The sequence below is a fragment of the Ictidomys tridecemlineatus genome, chromosome 10, assembly GCF_052094955.1.
Source record: "Ictidomys tridecemlineatus isolate mIctTri1 chromosome 10, mIctTri1.hap1, whole genome shotgun sequence".
Lineage (NCBI taxonomy): Eukaryota > Metazoa > Chordata > Mammalia > Rodentia > Sciuridae > Ictidomys > Ictidomys tridecemlineatus.
The window spans coordinates 131808346-131824098 of NC_135486.1; the positions used below are offsets into that span (position 1 = coordinate 131808346).

Consider the following 15753-nt stretch of genomic DNA (forward strand, 5'->3'; position numbering starts at 1 on the left):
TCCTGGATGGAAAAGGCCTCTCCCATGGCAAGATGCTGCTGCCTGTGAGCCTCTGGACATAGGCCCCTGAATGGAGAGGCAGGCTTCATGATCCATGGGCGCTCTGCACCGAGGACAGTGACTGAGGTGTTGTGACGCCTGAGACCACGGCAGCAACTCCAAGGCTGCTTGATCTTGCCTGTAAACGAACACCTCAGTGCCTGTGGCGGAGTCTGACCACAGCTCTGTCCCCCAGGAGTGTGTGGCTCATCAAGGACAATGGCTGGCTAAAGGTGTATAGCACTGGGAGGACCCAGTATTGGGGCACCCTGATGGAGGCAAGGCCCTGGTAGGAAGGCCCCACGTTCCCCATAGATTCGTTTATCAAATATGCAAAACGTGGTGGTCTGAAGTCCTCTTGGTGCTTTGGAGAAAACGCCAACTGACTACCAGTTCCCCCAGTTCCCCGGGCAGCAGCCTAAGCCAGGCCTGCAGCCCTGGGGCCAGGCAAAACAGACCCTGTGGCCTGCAGTCACAGGGGACAGGCAACCTGCTACACTAAGCCAACTCTGCAACAGGGACAAAAAAAAACAACCCCAAAACACAGCATCAAGTTCAAGGCAAAGGGACTGTGCGCCTCAAGCCTGAAAAGCGACTTGGATGTGAAAGGGCGAGCAGGGTCCCGGCGAGAACCGAGGCGCAATGCTGAACACCGTGTGTCCCCAGATGACTTTCACTGTCCCCTAATTCCAGTCAGAGCAAGTTGGTCCGTTTTAAAATTAACTTTTAAAAGAAATCCTCAAGCTCTACTTTCTGTGGAAGAGCTGTGTCCTAAAATTAGCAGCTAATGAAGTCCCCCTCCGAGGCGGGGGAAGGAGACCAGCAGGGGCTACCCGTCTGTGAGCGGAGAGCGCCTACCCGGCACAGGTAGGCGCGGGCGTACACGGACACCAGCGGGTCCCCGATGCCTCTGATCATGCAGGTCAGTCTGGGCAGGCATTCCGAGATCCCCCTGTGGGCGACAGGAAAGCGCAGCGTCACACCCGGGGGAGAACTCCTGTTATTCTGTTCTTAAAATAAAGTGAAGCTTCCTAAATTTAGGGGAGGAAAATAAACAAACCAACCAAGTTTCAGGAAGAAATCAAGGTCAGTCTCAGTCTTTCTAAGGGAAAGCAGCAAGCTCTCCTCTCCCGGTGGAGTTCCTGGGGGTCCGGCTCCTCCCCAGCACCCACCCAGCGGGAGGCTCACCTTCATGCTCCTGCCTGAGGTCACAGTTACTTTACTAATTCTAACAGTTCTGTCCCTCGATTTTCCATCAGCTGGTCACCCCTGGATCTCCTCTGCGTATCTACAGTCCTTCAGAACGACCTGGCCTCTGGGCCTGGCCCTGGACACCCCGCCCCTTAGTGGGAACTACAGCTCACTCCTCCCTCCGCACGGACTGCCCTCTGCCTGGGGGGTTCTCCTCCCCAACCTGATGAGAAAAGATGACTTTTAGACACTGTTATCCCCCAAACTGTCCCAGATGTCCCCAGATCCAAATCACACATTTAAAAAAAATTCTAAATCCAATCAAAGTAGCGATCTGTGGAGAGCCGCGACTCGGTCTCAGGCCTGCAGGAGGCACTGCCCAGCTGAGCAGAATGCAGATCTGGTCTCCCTCAGCCTGTCACCTGCTCACAGATCCACGTCCACAACAGACCCCAGCCCCAGGGTCAAGGCCTCTACTTCCACCACCACCACCTTTAAGAGCAGCCACGTGGGCCTAGAGGGACAGGGCCACGGTGCAGCTCCAAGGCCTGTGCACTCAGGGCCACGCCCTCAAGGAGGGGAGACCGAGGCTCAGAGACCTGCTCAAGACCAGAGCTGGTAACGCACAGCCAGGGCTCAGATGCCGCAGAGCCCGTCTGCCACGAGAAACTCAACTGACCTCCCCTGGCCCTCGGGCTCATCCCTGTTCAGGTGCAATGGAGCAGAACCCTGTGTGCACGTGGCTGGACCCAGAAACCGGAGAAGACGACTGGCATCGGGTCCAGGACGCGCTCATGAGCTCGGCCACCCACACCACCCATTCGCGTGGGTTTACACGAGAGACCTCTAGGAGTGTCATGGCTTGGACGCCAACGAGGAGCCTTACGTTTTGGAGAGGAACTTGTTACACTTCAGGATGGAGGACTCCACGTAGCTACGAGAACACGCCACTAAGGAAATCAACTTCCAGACGGCTGTCCCCTGTGGGCAGGGACGGCTCCAGACAGAGGTCAGGCAAGCCCCAGGAGAGGGGCCCGAGGGCCTTCACCCATCCAGAGCGCCCAGGCCGCCTGGGGCCGGTGTTTTTTTTATCTAGGGTTCTCATGGCTTCAAACTTGTTTAAAATAAGTTTTGGAAAATGTCATGTGTTGGTTCATGGTCACAGAGCGAAATTCAAAGTGGGTTTTGAGCATTTCCAGCCAAGGTTTTGTGGGGAAAAAATGAACTTTACATAACCAAGATACAATCTGCCTACAAATCAAACTCTGTTCTTCAAAACCGACACTGGTGCAGAAAAGCATGACCTTGCGTTTTCACATTTTGGGAACCAGAGAAAACACAGACATGAAGCGTCTTCCGAGAGAAGGTGGGAGTGCTGCTGAAGAGAAGGCCTGACGCACGGCACCATATTCAGAGCCAGACAGAGCCCGAGTCTAAGGCGGCCCCGAGACGGGGCTTGCCCTGCCTCCTCCGGTTGGAGGCCCGAGCAGGACCAAGTTTCCGACGGAGCTTCAGGGCAACCTGTCGCAGGCTTCGACCTACAGTGCAGCTCTTCCCACCGTCTTGGAAATCACTGGACAGAAAAAGGATACAATCTGGGGATGAGCTCCCTGATGGAGGCGATCTTGAAGAACCAGTTCAGGCACGTCTCCTTGGCCGTGTCGCTCACGTTCTCTGCAGAAAAGTGATCTGCAACACAAGGCAACCCCGTCACCTCCTAAATCTCAGGTCCTCTGACAGCTGCCATGGGGTCCTCGGGCTGGAAAACATCACTAAGGCTCAGAACGTGGGAGGCACGGTCCTCCGTCTTTCCTTCCGAGGACACCAGCATTATGCAGGAAGCCAGAGACAACGGTGGTGTGCTCTAAGTGCCGGCACCGTGCGGAGTGCCTTACCCACATTTACTCTCCTAACCCCCACAATACCTCTCAGAGGTATGCCGTCCATCATCCTCTCACAGATGCAGAGACCGAGGCTCAGGGGAGTTCAGAACCTTGCCCAAGACCCATTCTTGGAGTACAAACCACGAGGTCTGGCCCTGCGGGCTGTTCTCGGCCTCTGCCTCCAATCAACCCAGAGCTTCTGGGGCTAACTGACAACCGAGGATTACAGATGCTTTAGGCATCTACAAGTATAGTATGAAATACGATCTAAGCTTTTGCCCTGGGCATCGTGTGGGCTAGACTTGAAGTGAAGGCCCCGAGGTGAGAATCCGAGTGGAGCTGCCAGCTCAATACCAGTTCAGGACTCGAGTCATCTCATGGTGAAGCTGCCAGTTTATTCCACTATCTATTCTCTTCCTCTTTAACAATAGAGGTCTCCTTTCTTTCTATCCGGATACTGGCGTTCTTTCAGCTTCGTGTGGTCATGTTTTAGTCCCAGAATATAAAAATGCAACTTCCGGGAAATATCTTTAAGGGAGGGGACTCCCCTCCCACATTCCTCTTTCCTGCCTGCTGACTACAACACAGATATTATTGCTGGAACCTCTGCAGCTACATTGATCCATGAGACCAATAAGACACATGCTTGGTACCATGGGCTACCTGCCCTACCATCCCTGACCCTCCTTTATTGAGTTTTTCAGCTCTGGCAGCCAGGCCTAATCTTGAGATATCCATCCATCCACCCATCGTTGGTGGTGCTGGGGTTGAATATGGGGTCTGCACACACTAGGCAAGGACTATCAATGAGCTTTATGCCTAGCTCTTTTCATTTTTTGAGACAGGGCCCAATTTGTCCAGGCTGGCCTCAAACTTGTGATCCTCCAGTCTCGGCCTCCTGAGTCTCTAGGATCACAGGTGTACACCACCACTCTCAGGTTACCATCTTTCTTCTAAAGACAAATAAGGAAAAGAATGTGAAAAAAAAAAGAAGCAACTTATCAAGACCACACAACCACGGTTGAACTCACAGGAAAAGGACCTGTCTGCATGGTTTTGGCCAAGATTAGAGCCCCAACCCACGACTGGGTGTGGTTTAGACTTTTAGAATTCAATCAAGACGGGAGAAGCTAGTTACTTCAGAACACGGCAGGGACTCTTAGCACAGAGCTCTCGTCCTGTTCTGCCGTGGCATTTTTTTCATCCGACTCTGCCAGACTCTGCCATCAGTGGTATGTGATGAAGGTGATCAAAAATTCCCATGGAATCAGCAAAAAAGATAAACCTCCGGGTCCCCCTCCAGCAGAGAGCAGTCACTAATGGCAACTGCAGTATTCTGAGACCGCAATCTCAAGTGCTTACCTACGTGGGGCGTCTGGCTCGCTTCTATCATTCAAGTGCTATCTGCCTGCCATTTTCATAAAGATGGAGAAGGACCGTTTTCCCCTCTCTGAACTCACACACACAAAGTAACTTTCTTCCCCTAAGTTTCAAGAGATTCCCCCAGGAAAAGATGCGGGTTATTCTTAGATTCATTTGTCAATCTTGTCTTTTGGGAGAGGGAGTGGTGGCACTGATTTCCCTTCATAGGACTGAATCATGAGGCTTGAAACCAAAAGCAAAAATAGGTCTCTGGGGTTCTGTATGAAACTCCTTCTCATTGAAGGAACGGAGACTTGGCAAAGGGTGGAAAAATCAGCGATTCCAGTTGCAACTCTTGCTAAGCAAGCTGTTCTGAGCTATGCACACTGACTGCAAGCTACACAACAATCTGCACACCCCCCATTAACTGCAAGCTAAACAATCTGCATACAGCGCACATTAACGGCAAGCTACACCACAATCTCTGCACACTGGCACAAGTCTTTAGGCTTTCCTTTTTTTGTGGGGGGGGGGCAGTGCTGGGGATTGAACCCAGGGCCTTGGGCATGTGAGGCAAGCACTCTACCTACCAGCTGAGCCATATCCCCAGCCCCCTTTAGGCTTTCCTTCTTATTCAAGAAAGGGTTGGGTTATACAGGACTGAAAGTCTTACAACAAACTAAAAAGTACATTTCCCCTCTTCATTTGCTCAAAACAATGCCTTAAGAGTCAACTAAAAGTAGCGTTCTGGACTTTGGAAGTCCACCATGCCTAAGACACAAGATGTCTTCAGGACATTTACGAAGGTAGTCAGTATTACAAAAGACAGAAAGGCATAGAATAGTGACAAGTCAGAAATGGGAAGGGCTCACTACATGGGTGGCTGGAGAAGACCCCTGAAGACGTGGCATCTGAGCAGAGCCCCAAGTCGTGAAGGAGAGCCAGCCATGCTCAGATGTGAAGGAAATATATTCCAGGGAGAAGAAACAGTGAGTGTAAGGGGCCCCGGGGTAGCATGACGGTGGTGTGGTCAAAGAACAGGAAGCACGACGGCGTGGTGCAGAGGAAGGGAGAAGCAGGCATCACAGCAGGACTGCAGCTTTGGTGAAGGCTCCTACCCCCCAAGAGCAATGGAAACCCGAGGGTTCTGGGCAGAGGAATGGCACAGCTGACATGATTCGTACTTTGGCACTTGGGACGGTATATGAAGAATGGTTTCAAAATCTGGAAATTGAGAAAAGACTTTGATGTAACAGAGATGATCCCTCCAGTTCCCGCTTATCTTTTATGGTGCTTTTGTTAAAAAAAAAAAAAAAAAAAATCCTGGACTTTTGTGGTATTTCAGGAGGAGGGAAGAGACTCACGAGTCCAGCTCTCCTTCACTACCAAGTCGCCACCACCTTCACAGAACAGCACTCACAGGCACACGACAGCCTCTCAGCGTGTGTGCACCTGAAAAGCTGATCTGTTGAGGCCCCTACTTATCCTGAAGCAGCCCACGTCAGCCAGGGAACTGGAAGGTGGGATGCTCAGGTGATGGAACAATGCACAAATCCAGATTCCTTCTTCCAAGTTGGAAATACGGCTGATCTCCTGGAGTACATGGTTGCTGCAGAGGAGATGCTGGGTCAAGAAACCGTACCCTGCAGGAGGACTGAAGAGGGATGGGGGTGCTGGGGACAGCACTGGAGCAGGTTGGGTTGCATACTTTTGTCGTTATGTCAACATGTATCGTGGTGGTGCATCGTTAACCAAAAAGCATTAAAAAAATAAATAAAATTAAAAACACCCCACCCCCAGAGGGAAACAATGACCAGTCTGACATGTGCACGTCTCAAGGACACCTCGGACACTCGGACCACTCTGAACACATGAGGGCTAAACCTCAGTCAAAACTCCTGAAGGCAAAGAGCCCAGTATTAAATTCACCACGCAGAACTTGATTCAAACGGAAAGAATGGGCACACATGCCACTGGACGTTTCTTTCTATGTAATTTCTTTAGGCAGAATTATGCAGGGTGGATTTCAAAGCTTCCCTCCTGATTCTGGTTAAGAGCTGTCCCCTGTATCAGTGGCAATTTTGAGCCAAGTCTGCCCCTTCCCCTTTCACGTTCTTGGAATCACAGGAAAAACACACAGATGAAGATGTTAACTGAAAGGAAAAAAAAATGAAGAGATCATTCAAGAGAGAACAAAAGCCTGATTTGCAGGGCTCCAGGTAAAAAATAAATATGCTTGAAAAGAATTTTAGCGATAAAACTGCCAATTAATACATTTATTCAAGAATGAAAATTGAATGTTAAACAACCTCTAATTTTCAACTTTCCCAGTTTGGGCAGGGAGTCTATCAGTAATTTTTCCTTATTTCACCCTAAAGTGTTTGGACAGTCAGTGAAAATAAGGAAGGAAAATGATTTAGTAGATACAAAGTCAAAGGCAAGTGACCGAGATCTCCAAGTAGCTAAGTTTATGACAACAGAAGAAATGAGTCTGCATCAGAGAACTTTTAAAAACTGCTGGGCTGAGGTGTTTCTCAGTGCAAGAGTGTGTGTCCAGCATGCAGGAGGCCCTGGGGTGAGCCCCAGCACCGGGGGGTTTGGGGGGGGATTGCTGCTGCCAAAGAAAACACCCATTTGGATTTAATTCCACCTGCTGGCTAAAGTGTGCTGTTGCTGGTTTAACACAGGGAAGTCCCAGGTGGCCAGGGCAAGTTCAACAAGAGGATCCAGATGTTTCAAATCCTCAATAACATTAAAAGGTAGATGAATGGAAGGATAGGAAGGAGGAGAGGACGAGGGGAGGAGGGAGGAACAAAGGAAGAATACGAGTCAAGTTAGGGGTCGCTTTCAGGAACAGTTTCTCCTGCTCTCCTGGGAAGTACCGCTGTTCGGAACACAGAACACAGGGAGGCAGGGCTTGTGCAAATGAGAAGCTGCGCTCTTTTAACCAAGCTTGAGAGTTAAAAGGAGGGTAAAAGCAACAAGAGGCCACGGCGGAGAGTTGTGCGCACCACCATCATTTTATGACAAGAGATTCATCACCCACTTGCCCCATAATGACCTGAGAATTAAACCCAATTGGCAATAAATTTAATGCAGACTGTAGATTCAAAGCCTCTGTTACTGTGGATTTATTTGATGTCATTCTTTTATATGTGTAGAGTTGGATTTTTGCCCCCTTAAGAAATGTTTCCTGGGAAAGAAAGATGCGGGGGACAGTACTCAAATGTCAAGGCTGCCAAGGAAATGAGCTGGCGTCGAGTGTGGCCGAGTCTAACTGTGAGCCTTTCCACTTGGGCACATCCCAGCCACTTGCCCAAATTCCTAGCTCTGCATATTTGAAAGCCTTCTCTCATTTTTGGATGACTGAGATGATCAGAAATCTTCCAACGTGTTCCTTTAACTCTGAGCACAACAAAAACTATCAGTTCTCACTAAATCCAGACTTGATAAAAACACTCTAATTGCGACCCCAGGGCAGAGTATCACCTAGAGAACAGCTACGGAGTCACCTGGTAAGACGCTGCGGTTATGCACACACATGGAGAAGATGCGCTCGTAGACCAGCTTTCCTGGAGGGAAAGAACAGATGGTGTGAGCATCACACACAACAGGAGCAAACACTAAATAAACGTCTGTTAATTAGACAAGACACGTCATGGCCCAGGCATCTTTGAACTTGTAAGAGCATGCTGCCACCCAGTGGCAGCACGTTGAGCCACAGGGGTATTTTTGTTTGGCTTTTAATCAAAGAGGGGACTTACACTTTCTGCGAGGGGAAGAAATGCGACCACTTTACTCTGCAGAGTTTTGACTCAAACTCAGGCCGATGGAGCCTCCAATTCCTCCACGTAAAAACAGTCCCACCCTCTACATTCTGTTAGATCAGAGGCAGCCCATGGGCTGAACCCAGCCTCAAACCAGGCTTGTTTGGCCTTTTTTTTTTTTTTAAACTAGTTACCAAGTAAACCCAGAACTCACGAAACACTGACATTTTCACATATGATGTGCCAACGAGAGGCCCCATCCTTACAGACAACACACAGCTGGAGCAGCTGAGCAGCCGCTCCCCGAGGGCGTGCACTGCGGGGCTGCATCAGCCTCCCTCCCTCCCTCCCTCCCGGGCCTGCCTGGGCCAAGGGCTGCTAGAATTCGGGATCAGTGGAAAGCAAGCGTCATAGGGCAGAGGCTGTGCTTGCTCCCTGACCACACCTGACATGGAGTGGGTGCCCAGTTGCTGGACAAATGGACACTGCAGGTTTTGGGGGCCCTGGGCCACCAGCTCGCCACTCAGGTTCACTGATGCAGCCCACAGTATCCCCGGGGGAGACGGGAAATCCGAAGGCCGTGCACCCGTAAAGCTCATCCACGAAGCCAGGGGGACTCTGGACTCTAAAGCCAGCATAAGCAGATTTATTCTGTATGTGGACTTTGGAAAATGCTATCAATACACCGGGGATAAAAATGACAGCTCTTCATCTTCTGACCCTCCCAAGTCACCTTCAGTTTGTGAGTACTTGCTCCTTTTCCGACCCCCGTTACTCAGGGCAGCCAAGAGCAGACTGCCCCGTAAGTGGAAACGAGGAGTCAGAAGGATCACATCTGATCAGAGACTTGGGATCAGATGATGTCACCAGTGTCAGGAGAGTGAGGTGGGACACCGCCTGGCGCCTTCCTACAGCCGCCTGCACTACAGTCACTGAAGATCTGGGGGAAGCACAGGCTGCTGGGCCACAGTGGCGGCTGACCAGGAATGTGGCCCTTGAACCACGGTGAAGGGAGATCCTTCCACACACTCAAGAGTGAGAGCCACTGGTAGAGGACATGCCAGGGACTCTGGGATCTAGGAACAGTGACAGACATCCCACCTCCCTCCAACCCGCTTCTTCACACACCTGGCTGCACCTTCAGAGCACCTGGGGCTCCTACAAAGACCTGGGCATCCACTTCCACCCTTGGAGGTGCAGACGTAACTGTCGGGGTGCAGCAGGGACACCGAGCGTCTGTGGCTCTCCAGGGGAGCTCAGCGCCCAGGAAGCTTCAGCAAACAAGCCCCAGGTCTCATCACCACCTGCCACTTCTTCCTGGCAGGCCCGCTTTCTTTCGTTACTGGAGCTCTGGGCTCCCCACGGCAGCCACGCCTGGCACAGAGACATCCCTCATGATGCCCACAGAGCCCAGTAGCAGCTGCAGGCTGTTTCGCCTCAGCCCTCACACAGCAAGTCACACCAGCAAATGGCACTTCTCACCTCCCACATGCACAGAACAGACTCGGCTGAAACACCCTTTACTCTTACTCAAAAGCTTACCATCTCTAAAACTAGCTTGTAAAACACACAACTGCTGTATGTCGCTTAAAGTCTAAGGGGCCTTGAAACTAAAAAGTTATTTTCAAACAAGCTACTTTTTCTTTTGTTAAACTACTGGACAACTATTTTGAGACATACCCAATCCTAGGTGGAGAAAGCAAGGCTCAAGTTCTTACAACTCTGGAAGAGGAGAGGCAGGCAGGGAAGCAAGAGGCCCACCTGTGCCCACAGCCTCTAGTGAGGCCCAACAAAGGCCAGGCCTGTGCCTCCCGCTGTGCGTTCCTGGGCTGCATCCCACATCCCTGCAAGATGCTGTAACCCCTGTTGATCATCAGCAACCCCAGACACCTGCTCCTACTCCACCACGTATCTCATGGAGCAGAGTGTGTGTGAAAAGAGAGGGACCACAGGATCCGTGTTTCCACCCAAGGTGGGCAGGGCTCTGCTGCTCGTCTAAAAACTGCAAACTCAAACACCAAAGCACAAGTCTCCGTGAGCACCTGCCACGAGGCTGCCTCAGTGGACCTGAGGAACGGCGCTCAGGGCAGACCAAACGGCACCCCTGCCCTGCAGATGCCCTGTTCTGAGTGGGGAGGGCGGGCAGGGCCCAGGCAGCCTGCCTGTGTGCAGGGTCACAGGTAAAACGTCCCCACGGTTCAATTCCAAAGGACCTGGAAGGTGCCAGTAGAGATCCCCTGTGTGCACTGGCCACTCCAGCCAAGTGATATGTAAAACCAACACAGGACACCTTCCTAGTGTCCCCCACTGATCAGATTGAGAACAGCCAAACCACCATAACCACCCAGAGACCAGACGACACCCCCACATACCTTCCCACACCTGCCCGCCCTCTCAACTTCCCGTTAACAGGGGAGCTGGGAACCCCAAAAACGTCTCTAGACGAGAGTGTGTGAACGCCTGTCCCCTGTGCCTTAAACTTAAACTTATTTCTACATTTGTCAAGAGCCCCACGGGCTGCCTCGCCAGCTCCTTGGCACTCCCCCAGGGACACCCAGAACCCCTCCGGCGGGGCTGCCCCTCCTCCTGCTCGGCATCCCCTCTTTCCTCTGGCTGCCTCCAGGCCTGAGAAGTCGGGGTACGTCCTCCCCAGATGCCACGCCCGGCTCTTGAGTGACAGGCGGTGTGAGCCACCAGGGGATGGGAGTCCAGGTCTCCCACTGCGATGCTTCCCTGGGACGAGCAGGAAACTGAGGGAGGCGAGGGCTGGGGAGTGCGAGAGTGAAGGCAGCCACCCCAGGGGAGTACGAGGTCCTGACCCGCCAGGTGAGCTCCCGGATCCAGCTGTACCTACGGCCCCCCAGTGGGCATTCTTTATCTTGTCCCAAAGGCCCAGGAGTCAAGGGCCTGGTGTCCAGCATGCCCTGCTGGGAGGGGTGGGACCTTGACGAGATGCAGCCTCGTGGGAGGTCCTGAACTTTCAGCATATGCCCCCTGCTCCCGGGCTAGTTAGGTTTTCTGTTTTAGCTAATACCCTCAGGCCCCGTCTCTGCAACAGGCCCAGGACATGCAAACCGACTGGGTCTCCTGACATTTTGCTTTTTGACCCATCAGATCTTTTGCTGGGTTGCAGACAAGACTTGCTGGATTGGGAGCTCATGGGCCCGTCCTTGGTAGGACAGCCAGTGCCTCTGCTCCGACCTCCTCTCAGGCAGCTCCTCGGTGACCACCACATATGGCTGAGGGAGCCGCCTGGTTTGGGCAGAGTGCCCACAGCAGGATGTCCTGGCTCCACTCGGGGCAAAGCAGCAGGCCTCGGGCACCGCTGCCCCTCAGGGATGCTCTTCAGTCTGGACATCTCTACTGGACTCCAAAAGGTCACCCTGCCTCCAGCGTGGGACACAGGGCCAGAGGCAGCCACGATGACACAGAATGACCTCAGAGGACCAGTCATCCTCAGGCAGGGGACTCTGGCAAGGATGGAGGTTCTCAACAGAGAAGCCAGAGAAAACGGATGTGCAGGGAGACGTCAGGGGCCTGAACAGAAGACCTGGCGACTGGACCCAGCAGGTGGGAAACACGCTCAGGCTCCCACGAGGGTAACTGGCGACACGGAAGCCATGCCCTGTGACAAGAGCTCCGCAGGGGCCGGGACAGGGCTGGGAAGGCAGGTCGTGTTCAGTGCCACAGTTGGTCCCAAAGGCCCAGGAGTCAAGGGCCTGGTGTCCAGCATGCTCTGCTGGGAGGGGTGGGACCTTGATAAGATGGAACCTCGTGGGAGGTCTTTAGGTCACAGGGGGTGCAGGGGGCATTATGGGACCCCAGACCCCTGCTTGCCCTTCTGCTTCTTGGTCCTCCTATGAAGGGAGGGGATTGGCTCCACCATGGGCCTAAAAGCCACGGGTCTGCCCAGTCATGAACTGGAACCTGTAGAACTCAGCCTGAACAAACCTTCTCCTCATCTGCTGACTACATCAGGCATTTTGTTATAGTGACAGAGAGCTAACATTCAGTTCTGAAAAATGTGAGTTTCAGATGCCCTTGAGGTAGCCACAGACCATAGCTGGCTCAGCTAGCACGTGTGCGCCCCAACTTCGTGTATTCATTTATCAGTCTCTCCAAAGACTAGAAAAAAAATAACATCCAAGATTTTTCAAAAACAGCACCCTTTGCAGCTGGAGAAGAAGAAGTAACTTCTAACGTTCTGAAGCAGAGTAAGGTAACTACAGTCGACAACAATTGAACATTTCAAAGTAGGATTTCGCATTTTCCCAACACAAAGCAATGATAAATATCTGAAGATAAGCTATGCCAATCACCCCAATCTGATCATTATGCATTACGCATATCTTCAAGCCGCATGCTCTATCACACAAATATTTTCCATGCAAGTCAGTTAAAAATAAACACATGGGAAACACGCTAACGGACCCGGAGGTCTGGTCTGGTGCCTTCCTACTCATCTAATTCCTTAGACCACACAGGGCCTACCTTAAAGCACCGCAGCCACCTGACAGAACAAACATTTCCTACCTATGAGGTGAACATGGTACTTACCAAACGTGTCCAGTATGTCGGTGATGAGGACAAACTTGCTCGGGTAGAACCGAATCACACTGGTGTCTGAAAGCAGCTTTGAACACTACAAAGAGAAAAGAAAATTCACTGTCTGACTTGGCTGGGACCCTCTAGGCCTGGAGGACGAATGACCTCTGCCCACAGATTCAGGTCTCTCCATGGCCAAACCCTGTGCAGCCCTGGGGACGACGTGAGAAGCAAGACCGCTGTGTTTGACAAACGGCCGAGACTCTGCTCACGACTGACTCTCATTAAGGAAGGTGCTGGAAAGCCAAGCTCCAGGAGAGCCAGGGCCTCGCAGCCTAGTCCCCAGCCCGGCACCCCTCTCCTGGACCAGCCTGTCCCGATGGCTTCCGCGCGTGGCCTCCTCTGGTTTATTTCAGCCTGGCTGGATTCCTATGAAGTGACTCACAAGTAAATCTCTATGGCTCCTGAAACTATATGGATTACACTCCACCCTGAGCTTCCCTCTAAAGGGGACTGTGACCAGCTTCACGAGCACGTTTCTTGGGTGCTGAGGACACTTCAGCCTGGGCAATCCCTACATCCTCCCTGTGCCAAAGGGAAGGCCACAGCCGCACAATGTGGCACCAACCACTCCAAGTTGAGTTGTCTTTTAAAATCAGAGGCAGGAGAGTTCTACCTTGAAAAGCTGGATTTAACTCCCTGTCATTATGAATTCAAAAGTCAGCAAAAGTAATCAAGTAACTCTCCTGTATTTTATCATCCCAACAGTTAACCCTCAGAAAGACATGTCATTTAAAAATTTAAAAATTTTAGAGGGGCATGGGGCACATGCCTGTAATCCAGGGGATTCAGGAGGCTGACGTAGGAGGATCCCAAGGTTGAGGCCAGCTTGGGCAACTTAGTGAGGCCCAGTTTCAAAAAAACCCAAAGGAGGGGGTAGAGCACATGCCCAGTAGGCATGATGCCCTGGGTTCAAACCTCAGCACTGCAACAAGAGAGGGCAACAGGCATTTTTGTTTTAGCATCGTTACCCACTAAGCTGTCGGAGTCACCAGCTTCTCCTTAGCATTATACACCTCAAAGCAAAAGATGACTTCCCACAGCCCAGACCCTCCTTAGTGGATGCCAGCTGGTAAGCCAGCAGTGCCCACAGAGAACAGGGCAGCTGCATGTCTGTGGCACTCCACTTCCTGTCACCTCACAGACTGGGTCTCAGGTGCCCTTTCATAAGGGTTCCAAGTTCAACCACTGCCCTGGCGGATTCCAGCGCTGGGGGTGGGGCAGCTCTGAATCCTGGAGACTGTTTACGGCTCAGTTCCTAGGAACTGATGTGTCCCAAGTTCCTACCCAGAGCCAGGCCTGCAGGGCGTAGTACCCCAGAGTGGCTGCCCCAAGATTCACACAGAAACACAAGGACTCGGAATAAAAAAGACAATTTTTAAAAGAACAAACATTAAAAGACGTGATCCAGTTTCAAAGCTTACTATGATGCTACAGTCTGACAGCATCAAACTGGCAAAAGGACAATCGTATAAATGGTTGGAATTAAACACCGAGGCACAGACGCTAATGTCTGCATTTATGCCAGCTGACTTTGAACAAAGGTAACAACAGTCAACAGGGGGAGGAACCTTCAGCACACTGCTGGGACAGCTGTGTCCACGCACCAAAACACTGACTCTGACCTCATCCCACACACATAACTCACAATGATGGACCACAGACCTAAATCCAAGTGCTAACTACCTTCTAGAAGACAACATGGGAAAAGTCCTCACTACCTTTGATTAGGCAGAGTTCTTAGATCCGAGTCCAAGGGCATGAGCCAACATGAGAAAGTTCATGAGGTTTGTTAAAGCTGAAGCCTGCACTTGGAAAGACACCGTCATGAAGAGACAAGCCAGCCTGGAGTAGTCTCAGGCACGCGCCAACGTCACGCCCGAGTGCAGTGGGGACCCTAAGTCCACCTCAACCACCTTAAGACGGCTGCAGTTGCCTGAAGTCTGAGCTCATTGTGCGACTGCCCACCAAGGAAAAAACCACCTAATGACACATTGTTCAGCACAGCTCCCTGCTGTTAAGCAAAGAACTTGCATCAAGAACCCATGAGGAGCAAAGGATGTAGGTCAGTGGTAAAGCACCTGCCTCACACACGAGGCCCTGGGTTCAGTCCCCAGCCCAATAAATAAACCAAAAGGAATACAGGGTAGGGGTATGCCTGCCATCCCAGCAACGCAGAGGCTGAGGCAGGAGGACTGCGAGTTCAAGGCCAGCCTCAGCAACTTAATGAGGACTTGTCTGAAAATTAAAAAAAAAAAGGAGGGGTGAGCTGGGACGCAGCTCAGTGGTAAAGTGCCTCTGGGTTCGTCCACTTCCCAGTACCAAAGAGAAAACAGTATATGGGCTCAGTGGTAGAGCATTTGTCTAGCACACACCATGCCCTGGGTTCCATGCCCTGGATTCCACCCCCAGCACAAAAAAAGGAGAGAAAAAAAGGAATATATAATTATTACAACTCAACAAGATACCACTTTTAAAAGGGATGGGCCATGAATAGGCATTTCACTCAAGAGGATATGCAAATGGCGAATAAGCACAAGAAACTCCACATCATTAATATCAGGGCTTTGTAAATCCAAAGCACGAGGAGATATTTCACACTACTAGGCTGCTTAGGCTAAACGGGTGGACCATGGTGGTGCTGGAGATGTGGGGGACCTGGGGCCCCTGGGCCCTGCTTATAGGAGCGTAGATGGTGCTATTTTCCCTAACAGTTGAAAAGTTTCTTTCTCAACAAATTAAACTTACCATATGAGACAGCAAGCCTATTCCCAGGAATTTACCCACGAGAATGAAAACATAAGTTCAAAGACTCGTGTACAGTCCTGGCAGTATTTTTCAACATCGGAGTGGAAACAACCCCAATGTCCATCAACGTTGTCTGTAGATACACAAAATGTGGTCAT

At 51.5% G+C, this 15753-nt stretch overlaps 1 protein-coding gene across 4 annotated transcripts in view; it reads right to left on the bottom strand.

Annotated features, from left to right (window-relative positions):
* Vps35l (VPS35 endosomal protein sorting factor like) overlaps positions 1-15753 on the bottom strand; it is a 108065-nt gene that overhangs the window by 62419 nt on the left and 29893 nt on the right. For all 4 annotated transcript variants that reach the window (XM_013357874.4, XM_013357875.4, XM_040277385.2 and 1 more), the window contains 5 exons: positions 12800-12884; positions 7988-8047; positions 2823-2919; positions 2117-2164; positions 898-991 (listed from right to left, as the gene is read on the bottom strand). In XM_013357874.4, the coding sequence (XP_013213328.2) occupies positions 898-991; positions 2117-2164; positions 2823-2919; positions 7988-8047; positions 12800-12884 (384 nt within the window). The remainder of the gene's footprint in view (positions 1-897; positions 992-2116; positions 2165-2822; positions 2920-7987; positions 8048-12799; positions 12885-15753) is intronic.